Here is a 19,981-nt window from a genome sequence, read left to right as displayed (position 1 = left end):
GTTTTTTTTTTTCGCTCGCTCGCTCATTGAAAACATTGACCGCTCGCCCAAACACTGAAAACTGGCACATGGGTGGTCGAAATGGTGGTTTTGATAGTAAAGTGTGAACATACAACTAGTATTAACTATTATTACATTCTGAACGACACTTCAAATCTAATAGCTGTATTACACTTGTATCGTGAAAGCAACTGAACTGGGATTTCTTGTTACGTGTTTTGGGTGCTTGTTCTAGATGTAATATTTTTATTTTTATTTTAATGAGACAGTTACGTGAAAAAAAGCCTAGGTAACTCCTTTTGACAGAGCAGAGAAACGAGGAAATGTTAGTGATTAATTCCAAAAATAACGATATCGAATCCACATCGGTCCACGTCTGGTAAAATTTGACATTCAATTTTTAAAATTAAGTCACGATCATTTAATGAGCTCGGTCTATACCGTATACGTACCGCAAGTGTTCCCACAAAAAATATTTTCGGCTAAAAACGGCCACATGCCCTGAAAAAATCGAACAGAGCTTGACATGTATGAATAATTTATTGGGCTTAAATGAAAAACGTGTCAAATTTAGTTATAGCCATAACTATTTGGTGGCCAGTCGATGAACAATTCAAAGTCCTTCAGGGCTGAAAATCATCGACGCTACTCTGGTTTACTTTATTTCACAACTTGCAGAGAAAACTGATTCGCGTGAGCTCTAATGTATCTTAGCCTAGTATTTTCTTTTTGAACTAAGGTCAAATTCCATCAGTTTGTCAAAATATATGTTTTTCAGCTAATAATTTTGAAGCCTGTCACAGCACAAACAACTATGTGAATCGACGCCGGTGATTGGATTGTACGACGACCCTTCAATTAGCGTCAAATATGTTTTGTTACAACATCATTGATTGGCTGAGAGTCACCTGATCGGAGCACGAACTGGGTCACAGAACCATATTTGTCCGTATTATCAACAGGACTTTGCAAAATAACCACACCCACATTTTCAATCCTTTTTAGCGCGGAAGTTGTCAACAAATGTAAAAAAAAATCGTGAATTTCATGGATTCGAATAAAATAAAGCAAGCGATTGATAAGGATGATTATTAATATTTTCCCCGATGCTCTTCGAATTTTTATTTCAAGGTAAGAAATGGCTAGCTGAAGTTGCATCGTCTTCAATGCGGTTGTTTCACCGCGAACAACTAGCTCTGTTTTGGGCATGGTTTAGTTTTGCGATGTAAAATAAAATATATATTAAAATAATAATACTTGATTAATTATTTGGGGTTTCAGCCCACAAATTACGGACATGATCTCCATGAATTACGGTCAATGTTTGTCTTCTCTCGGCCGATTGTCACGGTGTTGATCGACGCCCTTCCTAAACTCAGTATGGAGAAACCAACGGGGATCGACATTCCAAACAAACAATCGAAATTATCAACGAAAGACGAGATTTTTCTAGATATTTACAAACATACTGTCATGACAAACATATGTAAAATTAACAAATACACAAAGAGGTGTAATATTAGGTTTTATTTTAGGCTTAGAAATATTTTCTCTCACTCAGCCCATGCATGTAACTGCCATTTAGCTTTACGGTCCTTCAGCATCGGGGGAAAACAACAATAATTATACAAAACACGTTGCGAAGACTCAACAATCAGGAAAGAAACCCCAGACAACCTTGTCGTACTTGTGTTGAAATACATTTTGTCAGCTGTTCAACATCTATAAAAAACAGAAAGACAATTATAAGACAATGTGAACCTCGGAAATTATTCTGTTAGTCCAAATTTTAAATGCGCGCGCGCGAGCAGGTGGGCGGTGATATTTCGGGGTTTGCGCGGTCGAAAAAAAAGCGGAAATTGTCCGGTCGAATTCAACAAGCGGTCGCAAAAGCGATAGAAAAAGGTGATTGGAAAGCGGAAGCGGGCGGGCGGTTGTGCGAAAGGAGTACTGTAACTTTACACAACTTTCTTTTAAATCGTTTTATTTTCCAAGTCAATATTCTATTTTACTAATACATTTTTTTTCTAACGCAATGGCGAAGAAAAGAAAGAAAGCGTTGACAGACGAGGCAAAGAAAAATCTGCCACTCAGTGTCGCACTTTGACACAGCAATTTTTTTTCAAACATCGGCCATTTTATTTCACAATAAAAACCGTTTTATTAGATGTCTTATCTGAGACACTTGAAGGATTAGTTTGTTTGTAAACTGTCAGCGTGTACAGTGGGACAGTAATGTTTGTCAGAGGATTTGCATAACAATGGAAAATCCGAACGTTCCTGGAGTACGGACTCAAATGCCAGCAGTTTTCTTCATTTTTCGCGCTCGAGCTTGAAATTATTCATTATCTGACACTCTTTATGAGTTCTATGATATCAGTGGTTAATATGTTTGGCCATTTTTAGTGTATATTTATAATAATGCAGCAAATCTACAGTGTTTTATTAACCAAAACTGTTTTTCGCGTTTTTCTCGAGAACGACTCATTGGGACCGCCGCCAAATCAAGTGCGTTCGGACTAGGACATTCAAACTCGCAGTTATCGTTCAAAAGATAATGATGGTGCGAAATATGTCTGGGTTTTTAAAGAAAATGCTTTGTCACAGAATAATAGTCTGTTAAAGGTGCCAAGTATGAAATAATTTGGGGACAAAAAAACAAACCTGCATAGAAATCGGAATAATAGGTCTTTTGATCATCGGAGACGCATTTCAATGGACTTGATTACGGACAATGCATAACTTAAATTTCACCAGGAAATTCCGCAGTGTGCTCTCGCAATCGCGTACTTAGTCATTTTTACAAGGTTCACCATTTTTTATGTCACGTGATAATTATGTAAACAATGTCTGTCCAGTTCGTGCGAACTTGCACCTCTATACTCAGTCTTTTGATATATATAACCTAAATTACTGTTCTGAACGAAACAGATAGAGAATGTTTTATTTAAAAACGTCACAAAACCTTCTCGCTACCTTAACCGACTAAACAAAAGCATCGTGTGTCATTGCAGCCGAGTCATTTGCCGCAACCTCATTTTTCTTGTGATAAGACGTGAATTAAAAGTGTCAAGCTAACAGACAGCAAAATTCATGGTAAATTAAACTTTGTGGAAGAGTCGGTAATATCAAGTTTAATATTTCTATATTAGTATTCGCAAACATCAATAGTCTGGTACACTGAAACTATTTGAAAAAAAATACATGACCTTTCAAATATAAAAATTGTAATTTTTTGGTAACTATGAATAATGATGAATTAGTAGAGAACAATATTTTCTAAAAATAAAAATGTTTATAGACACTTTCAATACTGGTACTGAAAATAGAAAATTTCGGGAGGTATGTCATTTTTCATACCTAGATAGCATGTTGGTGCCGCAAAGCAATTAAAATTCTAAGTCATTCAGTTTGTTTTCAGGAAAATTCATAGAATATATATGTATAAGGAACAGAGGTACATTACTTGGGGTTTGCAACTCGCTTAGTACTCTAAGGTGACATCATGTCAAGATCCAAGTCTCTTCTCGTAGATAGCGAGACTGAGGCTACGACCTTCTGACATGACGCATATTAATGTTCAAGGTTTGTAATGAAAAAAATAAACTTTTCTCGTCACTATCATAGTGAAAATGTAATACATCGAAAATGTACAGAAAATATAGTTCTCGTAATACGTCATATCGTGGGCAGCTATTTTGATCCACCTGGACATCCCAGTATCCTAGTTACCTTGGGCATGCGCATTCGCATTTTTTCTGAGTTGGAACGCTTATGCGAGAGCGAGATTGTGACGGGATCTTGGTATCATGTCACCGTAGTTACAAACCCCAAGTAATGTACCTCTGAAGGAATTAATAAACACTGCAGTAATTACATGCACATCTTCATAATTTAAGATTGAAATCAATGGCTAATAATTTGCATTTAACAAAAAAAATGAATTCATTTTAAAATAATTTTAACAATAAAATAAAGTTCTTTTGTGTGTTCAAGACAAGTTGAATCTAATTTATGTGACTCTTTAAGAAAGTAATACTCAACAGTCAGATGAAGAAAACAACTTCACAATGAACACCATTGGATCAATTAAATTGAATACTCTTTTCTGGTCATCGGTAGACTGAAGTACAAATCCTACCTAGGTGTTGGACCAGGACAGCGCATTAAAATGACAGGAAGACTGTCACACACTCCTAACTAGAATATGGTCTTTGCAAGTGCATTTTGCCACAGATAGAAAAGCCAGGAGAGACAACAGTAACATTTAATGTCTGAAATTGTCGCCTGGCACAAAAATATTTAAAAAAAAGAAAAAAAATACTGTATTCATCACCACAGTATTAATATTTGATTGTCCTTCCCACCACCAGAAATATCTTCCCCCCCATCATGCCTCATTCCAACATGGCCGCCCCTTCACCTCCAGTGGCATCTTCACTGATATTCAAATCCTCTAACATTTCTTGTAAACTGATTTTCGGTGCATCATCGTCATCACTTGATTCAACTGGTATACTCTTATTACGATCTGCAGTGGCACAAACAAAACAGTCATATAATCAGTATTCTACTATCAAAAGCTTTAGATTTGGTGAACAATTATAGAGTGATCATTAAAATGCACTTGATTGAGAATCTGTGTATAGAGATACATTCACAATTGATTCATTATTATCTAATCTATGATAAGTTTGAGCAGTAGGTAAGGGTTTTATAAAGGCGCAAGTTACATACAATCAAGATACAATTTCCACCACATTAAATTAAATTGCAACCTTATACAGAAATTCAATTTAATTTAAAATTAACATTTAGGGTGGCCATATTGACCATAAATTTGATCAAATAATGTGAAGTGAAACTAGTGCAGTAACAAAAAATATTAACAGAGCAACCCAGAATTGTTACTACAAAGTGTAACTAATGTCTGTGTTGTCACTTTTGGTGCGTACATTGTCATGACACATCACTGATCACAGACAGGTAAGTTCATGTCTAATACAGTTCTGTTATCAACATAATAAAGTTGGAGTGAAGAGGCCGAAAGTACATGGATACTCAAAATTCAGAATGAATTCAATATTCTTTGATGTTTGGGATACAGAATATTATAAGCTTAAAATAGTTAATGTACATATTCAACTACACACACAGAATACAATTTATTTTGGGCAAACTGCTGCAAAGAACATGATGAAACAAGTTGGTATGCAAATAAGCTAATGAATATTCAGATTAATGCATGTAGTTTTAATGCATGTGTGTAGAAATACAAGGTACATGCTGTACATCATGATGATGATTATGCAAATTACTTAAATATTTAAACATAGATTGGTACCAAAAACTAATCAGGTCTGGAGTTCAAATATCTGTGCACGAAATTGAATTTCAATCCATTGTTTTTTGAAATATTAGTGAAACAAGAGACGACACACAATCCATCCATAAGGATAGATATTCATGCTCTGCACTCAGTACATAACCTAAAATGGAAAGTCAACCTACCCATATAGATATTCGTGCTCTGCACTCAGTACATAACCTAAAATGAAAAGTCAACCTACCCATATAGATATTCATGCTCTGCACTCAGTACATAACCTAAAATGGAAAGTCAACCTACCCATATAGATATTAACATGCTGTCTGTACTCTGGATCATCTTCAAGATCTTCCAGAAATTCTGAATAATCCCTGAAGAAGAAGAACAAGTAGTTTGTTAGTCATTACATTTGTTTTACGAAAGAAATATATTCCAAACAAAGAAATTATTATAAACACGTGTAATACCTAAGTACCGGTAGTACCTAATTCATTTGTTTGTTGAGTTAAACTTCTTTATGGATAATTAATCATATGTGATTGATTAGTTACGTGTCATTTACGAAAGACAAATAGATTGTCTAAGATGCAATCAAGAAAAAAATCAACTTTTGCCAAGTTTGCCACAATTTGTATCAAATACGTTATAAAAAAAATACACAAAAACTGTAAAATGTTGAATACTTCGTTGGAAAAAAATTGACACAGATCTCACCTTTCCATCTTGTCGTCATCCAAAGCATCAGAATGTTTCGACATTTGTCGTAGTTTCCAATTTCTTCGTAGCTTTCTCTTCTGTTTATCGTACGATTTTTTAACTAATATCTTAAAACACAAAAAAAACCAATAGATTGGGTAACAACCAGTGATTTGTAAAAACCAATGTGCACTTGCACTGTTAATATTTGTTTTAGACTTTATTTGAGGTCTTGTTTGGAGGGAAAAAGCCACCTGAATTGTTTTTTTGTCCCCCCCAAATAGCATCAACAGTTCCTCTGACCTATTCATGACTGTAGGGCATTCATGTATTGTGCAACTAAACATTGAAAGTTACTGGTGATAGATTCTTGCCAAAGTCATATTCATTTCAGACCACACTGTTGCTATGAGTGTGAAGACAGCGTTTGGTTTGATTCACGTACGATTGAAATACCCATAATTCACTCAAATGTTGATATATAGCAATTACAGCTAATTTAACAATATTTTTGTGCGGGAAAAATAGAGATAAATTTAGTATTTTCCGTGGAAATCAAGGTTATAAATACTTTCATAGTGCACATGACAGTTCTGCGAATGTGTGAATGGTCAAAGGACAATGATTATTAATAAAAACATCATCAACGTCGTTGTTTCAAAGATTTTATTTGTTTTTTAAATAGAGTGGTGATAATTTGAGACTATATAATTTTTTACACAAGATTTCTCGTCTGTTTCTATGGCTATTTTAGACTTGCTTGAGCCCACGTGACTTCTGATGTGAGCGAGACTGTAGGACTATTTATAACCATGATTTTCTCAACAACAAAAAATAGATTGATCCCTATTTTTCCTACACAAAATATTCTATATATGAACTTTTGTGTAAATTATATTTCAATTTGTACGTCAATCGAACATGAATCGTACGCGAATCGGCGAACGCTGTCTTCACACTCGTAATATTGCTCAACAATGTAAACAAATATGTCCTTATGTTAACACGAAGTAAAGTAACATAGCTATAAATGGTTTCACAATGAGTTTCACTGTGCTTCAGAGCATGAAAGTCCAATAAACTTTCATGGCAAAGTTGACAAGTCATTGTCAATGATATAATTCCTGTCCAGTTTTAAGTGACTGTCAACATTAGTATCATATATATGACCAGATGTGTGAATGTTTGAACTTGATTGGTTCAGACATGTGTGAGATATGGCTCTGTGGAACTGCATATGTTTGAACAAGATGACCACCAGTCAGCCATTTTGGATATTATGGTGAAGTACAATGATGTCTGCTGTACATGCTTGTGTGAAATTTGATCTTTATCAGTCCAGGCATGTCAGATAAGTGGATCCAGCACTGCATTACTTGAAACAAAAGTGCATCAAAGTGCATAATGTGAGTTTGAACAAAATTTGTCCAGGTACAAGTGAGGTCTGGTTCGGAATGGTGAAAATGTGTGATTTTGGCCTTTTTTGGCCTTAGAACAGCTGCAAACAAGTCATCTTGAATGAAATCCTGAATTCTGGAAGTGATTGTGTCTATGACCATGTAAGGGAATTTATGTAAATTAAATTAAACTTACCACATCAGGTAGGCGCTCAGCTTTTACTTTGTCAAAATTTTGATCATTGACATTGGCATTCAGGAAATCAAAACCTAAAACTGTGTCACCAGGATTTAATAAATGTCCAAGATGTGTACGAGTGTGAAACTGAGCATCATTTATTCCCAAGTCTTGTGACCTGGCCACCCAGACATCAGCCAAAATGTGCTGAAAGAGATGAAGAATGCATTAGGACGCAATCTAACAGCTCAAAGTAATCAAAGAAAGCTTAGAAAGAACTCCCATGTGCTGAGAGTATTGGCGACACATTAAATATAATTTGAAATTACTTAGCTGAAACTAATTATGTAAATCAGAAAATTAATATGAACAGATTTGAGTGTAAAACTAATGAGGTCTGCGCAATGTAACAAAACAATGTAACAAGTTTAATTGAAATGTGATAATTAGTACTTGAGATACCCTTAGAAAAGCTGAACATTAATTATGCAAATTAGGTGATTAATATGCACAAATATTTATCCCAAACAATCAATCTCTGCATAGTCCTTGAGTATGTAAGTACCAAGTTTCATTGAAATGTAATGCTCACTACTTATATCAAAAACTGAAAATTAGTTAATTATGCAAATTAGGTAATTATATGTACTGATATTACCATAAAAACTATCAGGTCTGTGCAGTGTCATATGACATCTATGTACCAAGTTTCATTGAAATGTGATGATTATTACTTGAGATATCAGTGGAAAAACCGAAAATTTACTAATCATTATGCAAATTAGGTAATTAGTATCCACGGATTATTACCAAAAACTAATCAAAACCTAGCATTAGATCAGAACATCCATGTACCAAGTTTCATCAAAATCCAATGAGTGGTTGTTTAGATATCAGTGGAACAGTCATGAAACCACTAAAAACAAGCTAATTATCATGCAAATTAGATAATTAATATGCACGGATTTTCACCAAAAACTAATCAAATTTGCGCATATGTTCAGAGCATCTATGTACCAAGTTTCATCAAAATCCAATGAGTGGCTCTTTAGATATCAGTGGATCATTCATAGAACAGCTAAAAATTAGCTACATGTAATTATCATGCAAATTAAATAATTAACGAGCATGGATTTTTACCAAAACCTAATCAAATCTGCACATTGGCCCAGAGCATCTATGCACCAAGTTTCATCAAAAACCGATGTATGGTTCTTGAAATAGCAGTGGAACAGTCGGACACACATACACACACACACACACAGACACACTAACTGCAAAGACTCCCATTATGTGCTTCACACATGGGAGTCAAAAATTGATTGGTGATGAAGAACACCCTCTAGCAACTTGAAGGAGAGCGCCCTCTAGCAACAGAATTTTCTGTTACGAAAACAGCCTCTAGTAACTCAAAACAAAAAACTTTGGTGGAAACAAATTGTTGCTTGTTCATCACAAAAATATCACTTGATCTGGATTATTTTTTTCAGATGCAAGAGCATGCGTGCATCTGATTAAGAATTTATATAAATATTTTTGCTTACAGACAGACTGCATGCATCATCAAAGAGGGCATGAACTTTAATAATGAGCAAAATAAACGTTTTTCAAATTTATATTCGTCATACTATTAGTGTGAAATGTAATAGAGTGGTTGCTATGACAACCTGACATACTTTATACGACTTTGCACCTTGACCTTTCTGATGTCTCATATCCTTCATTGCGATTGGTTCAATTTGTAATACAATATACTCTGTTAAATTCTTCAGCTCACAAAGACTGTTAAAAGGAGTTCTCCAGTAGACTGGGGCTGTCACATCGGCAACTGTAGACGAAAGATAAAAACAGCTGGCTGTAACGCTATTAAGCACACATAATTTTTGAATCTGTGATATGACATGGTGACACGATAGTCTGTAAGTTATTACTGATATTGCTTCACTAGAATCCCTGTGTATTTGCAGAGCGTATACTGCTTGTGTTTGACAGCGATAATCGTGCTAATTTCTGTTTACACCTTCTAACCTTACAAAGCATTCAGTCAAAAGTCATTGAAAATCGCATAGAGAGGTCACACAGAAAGAGTTCTTCATCACATGTAACAATTGTATCCTCTTAAGCAAAAAAAAAAAATTTCTTTTCTTCATTGCATTGAAACCTGTGCCTCATACATTAGTTTTTCGCAATATTGCATGCTAGTGAAGTGTGCCATCTATGATAGATTTGAGAAATGTTGGTTTTCTGTTTCAGACGATGTTTTGTGGATACAACGTTTAATGCACATATTCGAAAGCATTATTTAATAAATGTTAAAGGGTGGTGGTCGTCGCGCTGTGTATGTGTGACATTTGCGATGATAAACATTTATTTTCCCACAATCTAATGTGCTTTTCTGACGGAAATCTTGAGTACGAGTTTGACCTGGGCGTAATTTGCACTAATTACTCTTGATGACTCGTTCGATACCTTCCAATCACCAAAGAAATGACATAGTTAAAGTTTAGCAACGTCTCAGTTTTTATTCGTTGGTATGCGCAATAGTCAAAGTCGCCACCTTTGTTCTTACGAGTCCCATATTTTCTGCATGCATGGCGCGACGACCACCGCCCATTAAATATTGAATTGAACGTCTAGTTGGGGTATTAAAAAAAAATTAAAACCACATCACATCATAACTTTTCAATATTCCTTATGATACGCAGAAAAAAAATTTTTTCATGGCCTAATCTTAAAATTCGATGATGAAAATTATTTACAATTTCAATACTCACTTTGTAAACTTGTTGGGTCTATTATATGTATTAGATTAGATACACGTTGACATAAACATATCTGACCAATGTTTCCCAATGACTGCGCCAACTTTGGTGGCAAACATACAATATTATCCTATAAAGTAACAATGAACAAAAGTGTTAAATCACTGAGAACCGTGAATCATTTCTCTTAACACTTGATGCCATCAATACTATGGGGCGTAATAAAGCAGACATTTTTTAACAAATTTTGGGTCAAAGATAATTGTTAAAGCGGGTAGTAGTGACAAATTATAGTTTGATTATTGTGCCTTTTCGTCTACTCCAACAATTGAAAACAGCATTTTTCCACAGTTTCCACACAAATGAGCTTTCAAGACTTTCCTAACACCGTAAGCAAGACAATTCTGGCCTAGTTTACTTCATCTACCGGTACTTTTTTTTGCAATCTTTACATTTACATTATTACCCTTTTCACCACCAGTACCCTTCATCACAAATTGACAAAATAGTCCCGTTTGCACTTTCCTTCAGAAAATTGGGACAAAAAAGCCAAATTTACTCAAATTTTGTTTGCTGGCACCAAAAATAGGCTTCATTTCAAGAAATATTGAAGAATATGTGAAAAAAATTTGGTCGAGAAAATCTGGTGGTGAAAAAGTTAAATGACTTACAGGCATTCTACAAAAAAATTATTTTTGAAAGTACGTCTCCAAGTTCAAATGCCAACTTTAATAACTAAATTTACTTCCTGTAATAACTTTGATCAACTTTTTTGATTAAAATGTAAAAGCCCGTTTTAATCAAAATTAACCACAGGTCCACCAGAAGCGGGGTTTATATTCCTTCTTTCTATTACTATCCCTTCATATTGACAACAGAGACTCACCTTACATATTGGAACAATTTCCACGGAGTAGGTCGTTTTATAGTTATAAGTATTATTGTGAGTATCGTGTGAAATCAAACGTTGCGATGTCTGGTATCTAGAAACGAACAAATACTGTTACATATAAAAGAATCACATGTAGTTCAAAGAGCACAAATAGAGCAGTATTATTTGCTAGATTGCTAATCTGACTAGCCATATCTTCTAGTCAGCTTCTGCTGTTGCCTTGGAAGTACAATAATAGTGTAGTCTGTGATATATGAAGTGCGCCCTCAATGGGTGATTGCTACAGAGGGTACAGAATTATATGGACAACTATAAAAACTTGTATCCTTCCAGTAAACTTAAATATGTTTATAGCCCTGAGAAGTTTTAAAAATGTTGTGGTGATTGCGCTTTTTCCCCCCTTTATACAATAATTTGGAAGAAGCCAGAGACAAAAAGGGTAAGTTGAGCAAAAACAAGAAATTATTTTTTAGAAGAAACATTAGTGAAAGCAAGGGTTCATAATTATGAGTCATATCAGAGGTACTTGGGGTTTGCAACGCGCATAGTACTGTATGGTGACATCATCCCAAGATCCCATTCAAGTCTCATCCACATTCATAGTGAAAAAATGTAATACATCGAAAATGTACAGAAAATATAGTTCTCGTAATCCGTCATATCGTGGGCAGCTATTTCGATCCACCTGGACATCCCAGTATCCTAGTTACCTCAGGCATGCGCATTCGCATTTTTCCGAGTTGGAACGCTTATGTGAGAGCTAGATTGAAACGGGATCTTGGTATCATGTCACCGTAGTTGCAAACCCAAAGTAATGTACCTCTGGTCATATATATGGACAGAACAAAACCACTAAACAAACAGTGTTCAAATGAACCGAAAAATGGATCAACCGTACACTGATCGAGTGTGCCACTAACTCAATGTGGAGGCTAAAAAATACTGGCTGAGTTGCATCCACTACCAAATAACATAGTTGAACTCTGGTGACCTTGCCCTTTGTTATATAATATAATTCCCTTTAACATAGTTTGTTTCAATATAAATATACATTGTCATAATTAATTTTGAATACAAACAAGTTTTGGGGTTGAACTAACAGTGGGGAATCAGTCTACCGAATGTCCTTTAAAGATGTAAATATCTTACAAAAACATTTGTGCCTTATTTGTTTATTTTAAGGGACATAATTTCCAGCTTTATTCAAAGTAATTCAGATATTTTAGTATAAAAACAAATGCCTCATTGCAAAAAAAAAGTGCTGCATTTAGACGTGAATAGATTCATAAAACATGCAAGATAACAGAAAATCTTAGCTGGCTTTTGTCCAAGTATTTTGTACAGGTGTCTGTCAAAAATTAATGATTCACTGAGACAAATATGAACTGCCTCATTGTGTGACTACTGTATTATATGAAAAGTAAAAAAAAAAAACACCCTTTATGAATAGCTATCATGTTGCAAGCTCTGCTTTGTATGCAAATCAACTTAAATAGTTAGTTGGTGTCCAGTGGAGGGAGAAGTCAACAGTACTGTTGCTTCCTGAGAACCTACATCTTCAAACACTGCAATCTTTGTTTGAAGTGAGTTTTTAAACTAGTATTATAAAAACTATCATTCTGTTCTAATAGCTGAAACATACTCCTGTGAGTTTTCATTTGTCGAATGAACTGTTTGTCAAATACAGAATACATATATTTTAGAACAATTTTCTTTTTAAAATGTGGATGAAATGTTTTGCTTTTTATGTATTTTTTATGTATTGTTTTTGATTTGATAACTTTGAACTAAACAGATTTTCTATTAGCTTCAGATCTTGATCAAAGTTTGGCACCCAGTTCATAGGAGTGCTTATATTGATTTTCTGACATCTTGTTTTCTGTAAAGATTTATTGGTAGGTTTGCAAATGTGTATCAGACTGTGCAATCTCTCCATGAGTTGGTTTTGAAACCCAGTAAGGGATTCTGAGATACATTACCAAGGATATTATTACAAGATAAATCATTTGCTTCATTGAACACATACAACAATGCATATTTCCACTTTGATGTGTATCACCAGTGATCAGTCAAGTAGAAACAGTCAAAATATTTTATCACTTTTTCTCAATTTTTGCATATTTTCATACAGGACATCTGTTGTTCAAACTCAGGGAACACTTTATACTGATGAACAAGGTGACCAAGTGTGATGAAGTTTGGAATAGAATTAGTAAAGTTATCATGCACACAATAACAATTATTAACGACGACGACAACGACGACGACAACGCCGGACAAAATTTTTCCCTTAATATACCTTTCCCTTCCATCTTTGATGGTACGGGTAAGGTAAAAACTATGAGGGAACCTTAGATAAGGTCTATGTTCGACAGGGCATGGTTTGACAGATGATCACTCAATCCTGTCAACTAATCCGAAACAGAAAATCTCCCTAGTGACGTACCTACAAGGAACCACAGTTTGCAAAAATTCAACCAGTTTTCTGGCATCCTGCTTGCCTTCATAGTAGAAATCAAGACCATCATGGTGGGCTTTGATGTTGACAGTCGATGTATGGGCACGGTGTTTCAGGATCAGTTGCTCCAGATAAAAGAACGTTTTCTTGTGCGTTGTCTAGAATACGAGTAAATTACATCATACATAGAATTGAAATGTTAATGAAATGTTATTACAGCAATTCCAGGCACTGAGATTTGACGCTGAAGTAGTGCTAGATGTTGATAACTTACTACAATAAGTTACACACTTTGTTTTCAAATTTACAGAAGTTGTAACTAGAAATATAAACATCGGCTGCAAATCAGGAGAATGATTGACAGATATTGCTGACAATGTTTTTACTATTTTTGCTACAAAATCAGGTACACCTAGACTTTGAGGCGCGTCCGTCTTTCAGTCACCTTTGGTTGGTCGTTGTGTTGATTTCGTGTCTACAAATCGACAAGCACCATGATGGAGTAGCAAGGAGTCAACAAACCAGTTGAAGATTTGTCGATTTGTATTTTCGTGGACTGTCATTTGCTGAGATCGGAGATCGAAATGGTGTTTCAAAGCAGATAGCTTATAATATCGTCAAACGGTTTGTTACCACCGAGAGTATCCTGCCAGGAAAGCGTAAGAGCGACCATTCCGCGACTAAAAAACTAACTGACAACGTTATAGACTATGATGAATATTATAAAACATTGCGGCCGCGCATTTACGAACGGGAAATTCGACAAAAACTACTTGAAGACTGTATGTACGGCAGCAACCCTCCTCGGACGTGTGCCCGTGTGTTGCTAGTGATAACCTTTTTAAAGCGATTATTTTTGGTGGCACATCAATCTTTTGGTTCTCATCGTCGAGAACTAATAATCGAATAACATCCATTCTACTTATGTATTCAATTTCATTATTGATATACTGGATGAAGTCTTCATAGGACATTTGTTGCAGGCAGCTTTCAGTATATACATCAACGTGATACGGTTATTTCCATAGTAGAAATAATGCACTTTGATCAATAATTCTGTCATGATCAGTCGGTCAGCTGGTTCTGTAAAATAACTCTACGGGTAACTAACGTTCTTTACAGTGCCACCACTTTATGCGCCCCTCTCACTGAAATAACATGTGACGCAAATTGAAGTAACTAAGGGAGCCTCAATCGTTTATTGGAGGAAAAATTCAAAACTTATGTACCGCCACTTTTATGGGTGGAGCTTTCTTCCGGTGCGCTTCATTTTGCAGACTTGCTGTCTGCATTATTTGTAACAACTTCTGTAAATGTGAAAACAAAGTGTGTAACCTATTGTAGTAAGTTATCAACATCTAGCACTACTGTAATAACTGCAGAAATTGTCAAATGCGTCAAATTCAGGGTGCTTGCTGCTGAATCAAACAGATGCGCTGAATTTGAGAAAATGAGAATTCTTAATTTACAACTGCAAAATTTGCATTAGAAACCGCAGCTTCTATTAAAATTGTACAATGAAACAGAGGGGATGCGGCTTCTATTAGAGCATCTACACATATGAGAAATGATGAATTTTTGGTTCTCAATTATTTAAAAATAATGGGTGCGACTTCTATTAGGGATGCGGCTTCTAATAGAGATTTTACGGTAATATAATATTTCCACATACAAACCTTCTGTCTGACTTGTACACATGCTTTCCAGAAATCCTTTGCTTCCACTCGATGACAGTCTGAACACATTTGATAATGAACCATAAACTCCACAACAAACACCTGTTGTAGAACAGTGCCACCAAGCACCTCTTTCTGAATAGTCAGTTTGACCTTTAGCCTCTTGGAATGCGGTTCAGTCCAGATAAAACCAGCATCAACAAGGTTTACCTGATCAAGACAGGTAGACAAAAAAAACATTTTTGTTTTATTCAGAACATTTGAAGAGTAGAAAATTGTACATAATTTCTCGAAAAATATAATTGTCATTGTTTGACTCGTGATTGGGTGGCTGAGATCTTTGGTCCGAGGAACACATACCTTATTTAAACCTTTCAATTTTTTCAAACACAAAGAAAGTAACTCTCTGGATTCCAATGTACAAACTACCCAGGATTCTGGAGGCTGTAAATACCTGGAAATGTAATGTGAAAAATTATCACATGTCCACGACCCCATTAATTTCAATTTTTTTAAAGTTGTATTCCAACTTTTAGGCAGAACACCTCCGCCATTTATTATGATAAAATCAGGTTTAGTAACAAATCCTAAAATAGTGGAGCCTTGAAGTTGGCCTGCAGGGTTGTGGTATTGAATCACTAAACACAATTTTCACTGTTGTAATCACTTATTTTAGACGCGTCTTTTTAAATTCAGTTTCATGATAAGATTTTTCATGAGCCATACAAAATCTAAATGGTGCTTACATGGGTTAGTGAATACAGAAAATAGAAATGAAACTTTGAATTATTCTGGTCAACCTCAGTTCAGTGACTGAATCTGTATACAAAAAATATTATGGCACAACTATCTAAACATCAGAACAGTAAGCAAGTAAATTTTGATTGCCAAAAATAATTAGATTTAATAAATATCACTCTGTCTACATGTAAATAACACTAGTGCAGCTTTCACTTCTAAAAGTTCATGACTTTCCCATTCTTGCAAAAATTTGGAAATAGTGAAAAAAAACAGTTTATCCTTTAATTTCATGACAGCACAACATGTGTACGAATAAAACAGAAGCTCAAAATTATCTACCATAAAATCTGTATTAGGCTCTGCAACCCTAATAGAAGTCACACACATTCTTTTTGAACAATTGAGAAGCAAGGCTTTACTTAATCTCATATGTGTAGATGCTCTAATAGAAGCCGCATCCCCTGTATTGCACTTTACCATTTTAAGGTAGAGATGCAGGTTCGTTGGCACTTGGGAGTGAATTTTTTTTTTTTGCTTTTTATTATCCAAACAGTCTTGGCTATAGACTGTTGAAATTTTGTAGAATTGTGAATAGTAGAACATACTCAAAAAAACGATTTTAAAATATAGATAACAGGTGCAAACATTCTCTTTTTTGAATGTCTAGCAAGATTTAGCAAGGCTGTACATAAATAATAAAAAAGAAACATGGTGAAAAAAAGAAATGACGGGATCTCCATATTATGCACTATATTTAACTTTTAACAAAACGATAATACATTTAAATTTGGAACTGTTACAGCCTATTTTAATTATGAGCATTAGCAAACTTCTTACTGAGTGAATTGTTATGCAAATTAGCAATTTCTCAACTTCTTTTGAGTGCACATTCCAGAACTTTAAAAAAAAAAAGCTCCTATACGCTTTGACCTTTTGTTTTGAAGTTTTCACAAATGATTGACAATGTGTTTATCTTCAAAACGCCGTCTGGACAAGGGAGGTCATCTTGGTTTCTAATTAACTAATTGAAATACCTGTCAGGTAAACTGCATCTCTACCTTAATAGAAAGCCACAGCTTCTAATACAAATTTTACATTTACAAATCACATTTAAATCCCAAATGTTAATTTGCCCGTCTCTTTATTCTCTAGTATCTTAGATATTACTTACCTTTCACAGTTTTTACAAAAATATATGACTCCTTGTTTGGGAATTCCCTCAGTGATGTCAACTTGTGTACGAATACAAGACACGCACATATTAGCAGGATTAGATTCTATGGCAATACCACACTGGCAACAAAGGCTGAAATAATTCAAACAGAATTAGGAAATAAATTGCTATTGCTTGTATATTTTGTTAAACCTCTTATTCAAGGTTTTTTTTCCCTTCAGATCAAAACTGTCGAAAAAATATCTGTGTCTGTAATCAAATCTGTATACATTATCTCATCTGTGATGGAATGACTTGAGTATGCAAATGCGTTTGCAAAAATTTAAATTGAAAAGCATGTTTCTCTGACACAGAGTAGCGACAGTGTTCACCCCTCTGCCACTGAGGTGTTATGTGGGTATAAAAGACATTTTCAGAACCAGATTCTCAAACATGGGTACCAGCATGGACGTACTACCACAGGATGAACCACTGAGTTAAGAGGATTAAAAAAGCACTCGAGAAAGTTTACTTTTGGTGTTGTAATGTGTTAAAATCCTCTTCAAACCTTTGTCTTACCAATAAACATTCAAATAAAACAAGATCAAAGTAATTGGATGAGTCTTGTCGTCATTAAAAGGGGTGTGTACATCGCATGAAAAATGTTACATTTCATATCATTTACCAATTTCAATGCGCATTCAAAAACAGCGATCGACAAGCATGCGCAGTTCCTCCCACGTGACAAACACCAGAAATAAATCAGGTCGACAAAAGTTAGTTGACGATCGGGAAGTTACAGTACTTTCTTGGTGGTTTTTGAAATTTTTGCTTTAATTTTTTATTGTATGATATTTCAACTTTACCTTGATTTGCGACAAACAAGTTTAATATAAGATCCGAATTGTTATTATTCCTGTTTATTACTGTGATTGACATTAGTGATAGCACAAGATAGCTGGTTTAAAACACCCTGTCAACTTTTTTGTTAATCTGTTTCCACTTTCAGCGCTAATGAGCTCCACTATGTGCGACGCCACCTTTGCTTAGGGAAAATGTCACATGACCACGTGATGACTCGAATGTGCTGAACAACTCCGAGAACTGCCAAACGCACTGTGTAAACAGATTTAGGGATCACCCGGCTACACAATTACGATCTTAAGAATAATTAAACATCAGTGTTTATTTATTACTTCAAAATAATCATTTTGAAATTGGAAATTGGTCAGTGGGTCATCCTGTGTTAGTTAGTACGTCCATGGTACCAGGTATCTTTTTGAATCTGATAAAAATTGAACACCCATCTTGTACTTGAGTGTCCCACTGCGGGGAAAAATTGTCTCCCATCTTGTCACTCGCTATTTAGGGTTTTACTGCTGCTCGTCAGGACAAGGTTCATCCCGACAAGAAAAGTTTATAATTCCCTGTTAATATTTATTTATACCAATCAGAGCACAGTCCCTCAACACCGGATGTAAATCCATTTTCAAAGTCAGGTGAAATTACAAATGGTATAAATTGCATTTAGATTTGTAATTTTCAAATTATTTGTGCTTTTCAGTTTGATATCGATTTTAATTGTGAAATCAAGAAAATAATTTTAAATGCAAACACCTCAGGACTGTGGATCAGAGCAATGCCACCAGAACTGTCACAACCCATTCAAGGTTGGGGGCGTCCTCGATGAGGGTATCCCGACTTCCGGTGCACATCAAATCGTATTTGCAATTTGCTAGTACATGTGAAGCAGTTTACTTTCTTTAAAATCAGCAGTAATACAATGTAGGCCTAGGTGCGAGGCATCTTCAGAAAATGACTTTTTCTCGAGTCCCACTATGTTAAAATTTTCATAGTGTCATTCTCAAACATAATCTCAATCTGTTGAGAACAAAACGCGTTAAATATTGGAATACAACTATATTTTGAAGACTTACATTCTCCCCTGTGTAGTGCCCGATTCTCCCACCATATACTCCATTGTTAGTTTGCTCCACAAGTCAAGAACTGTCCGGATCAGCGATATCTACGTCGACCATGTGTCCGCAGCTTGCGCAATGCGTACGCAGGCAATCTCGTTCAACTTTGACCTCTGTATACGAAACGCAATATTGTCGTTAGAGGGCACTCGTCATTCAGAACTTTAACATCCATCACAATGACACTGCTGTTTTATCTACAGTCATTTGGTGGTTGGAAATACAATACACTAAATAGAAGTGCTTGATTTGTCTGGGTTTCAGTTATCAAGTGACTGAATTCATGTTCAATTGTGGATTCCGTAATGTAGCACCACGATTCGCTCGCACAACTACAATCACTACCATCTTGTAGTGATCATTCAATTACGTTTCCCCACGCAGTATAAGAACACTGGCATCAGTCGGGGAAGAAGAAAAAATACAAAACGAACAATGAATACACTCCAGAGTATGATGTAAGTATTAAGACAGTGTATAAGTTGTCTTAAAATGAAATTTAATGTTGGAATAACAATCATATTTTTGTTAAAATAAATAAATAAATCCCATATATATATTTCTGTGGAAATTGTGTGTACAGTCACGAATTTGGGGGAATTTTGATCAATTTCGCCACTTTTAAATCCAAATTTACAGATGACATCTATCCCTACTCGGGAAAGTACCTCATTGTGATATAATTCCGTATGAATTCCTTCTTCCAACAAATTTCACGAA

General features: G+C 35.2%; 1 protein-coding gene across 1 annotated transcript; it reads right to left on the bottom strand.

The window, feature by feature from the left end:
* Positions 1-1,508: 1,508 nt before the first annotated feature.
* Positions 1,509-19,363, bottom strand: LOC100373569 (60S ribosomal export protein NMD3-like). The gene is made up of 13 exons (XM_085507830.1): positions 19,220-19,363; positions 17,301-17,435; positions 15,749-15,842; positions 15,389-15,598; positions 13,701-13,870; positions 11,249-11,345; positions 10,375-10,492; positions 9,277-9,428; positions 7,619-7,807; positions 6,044-6,153; positions 5,630-5,700; positions 4,397-4,531; positions 1,509-1,722 (listed from the first exon to the last, which is right to left on the bottom strand). The coding sequence occupies exons 1-12, from the start codon at positions 19,261-19,263 to the stop codon at positions 4,398-4,400; spliced, it is 1,524 nt and encodes a 507-aa protein (XP_085363956.1). The 5' UTR covers positions 19,264-19,363; the 3' UTR covers positions 1,509-1,722; position 4,397.
* Between the last annotated feature and the right edge of the window lie 618 nt (positions 19,364-19,981).

This window comes from Saccoglossus kowalevskii, chromosome 14 (genome assembly GCF_978046115.1).
Source record: "Saccoglossus kowalevskii chromosome 14, keSacKowa6.1, whole genome shotgun sequence".
NCBI classification, from domain to species: Eukaryota; Metazoa; Hemichordata; class Enteropneusta; family Harrimaniidae; genus Saccoglossus; species Saccoglossus kowalevskii.
This window is presented reverse-complemented; position numbering and strand designations above follow the sequence as displayed.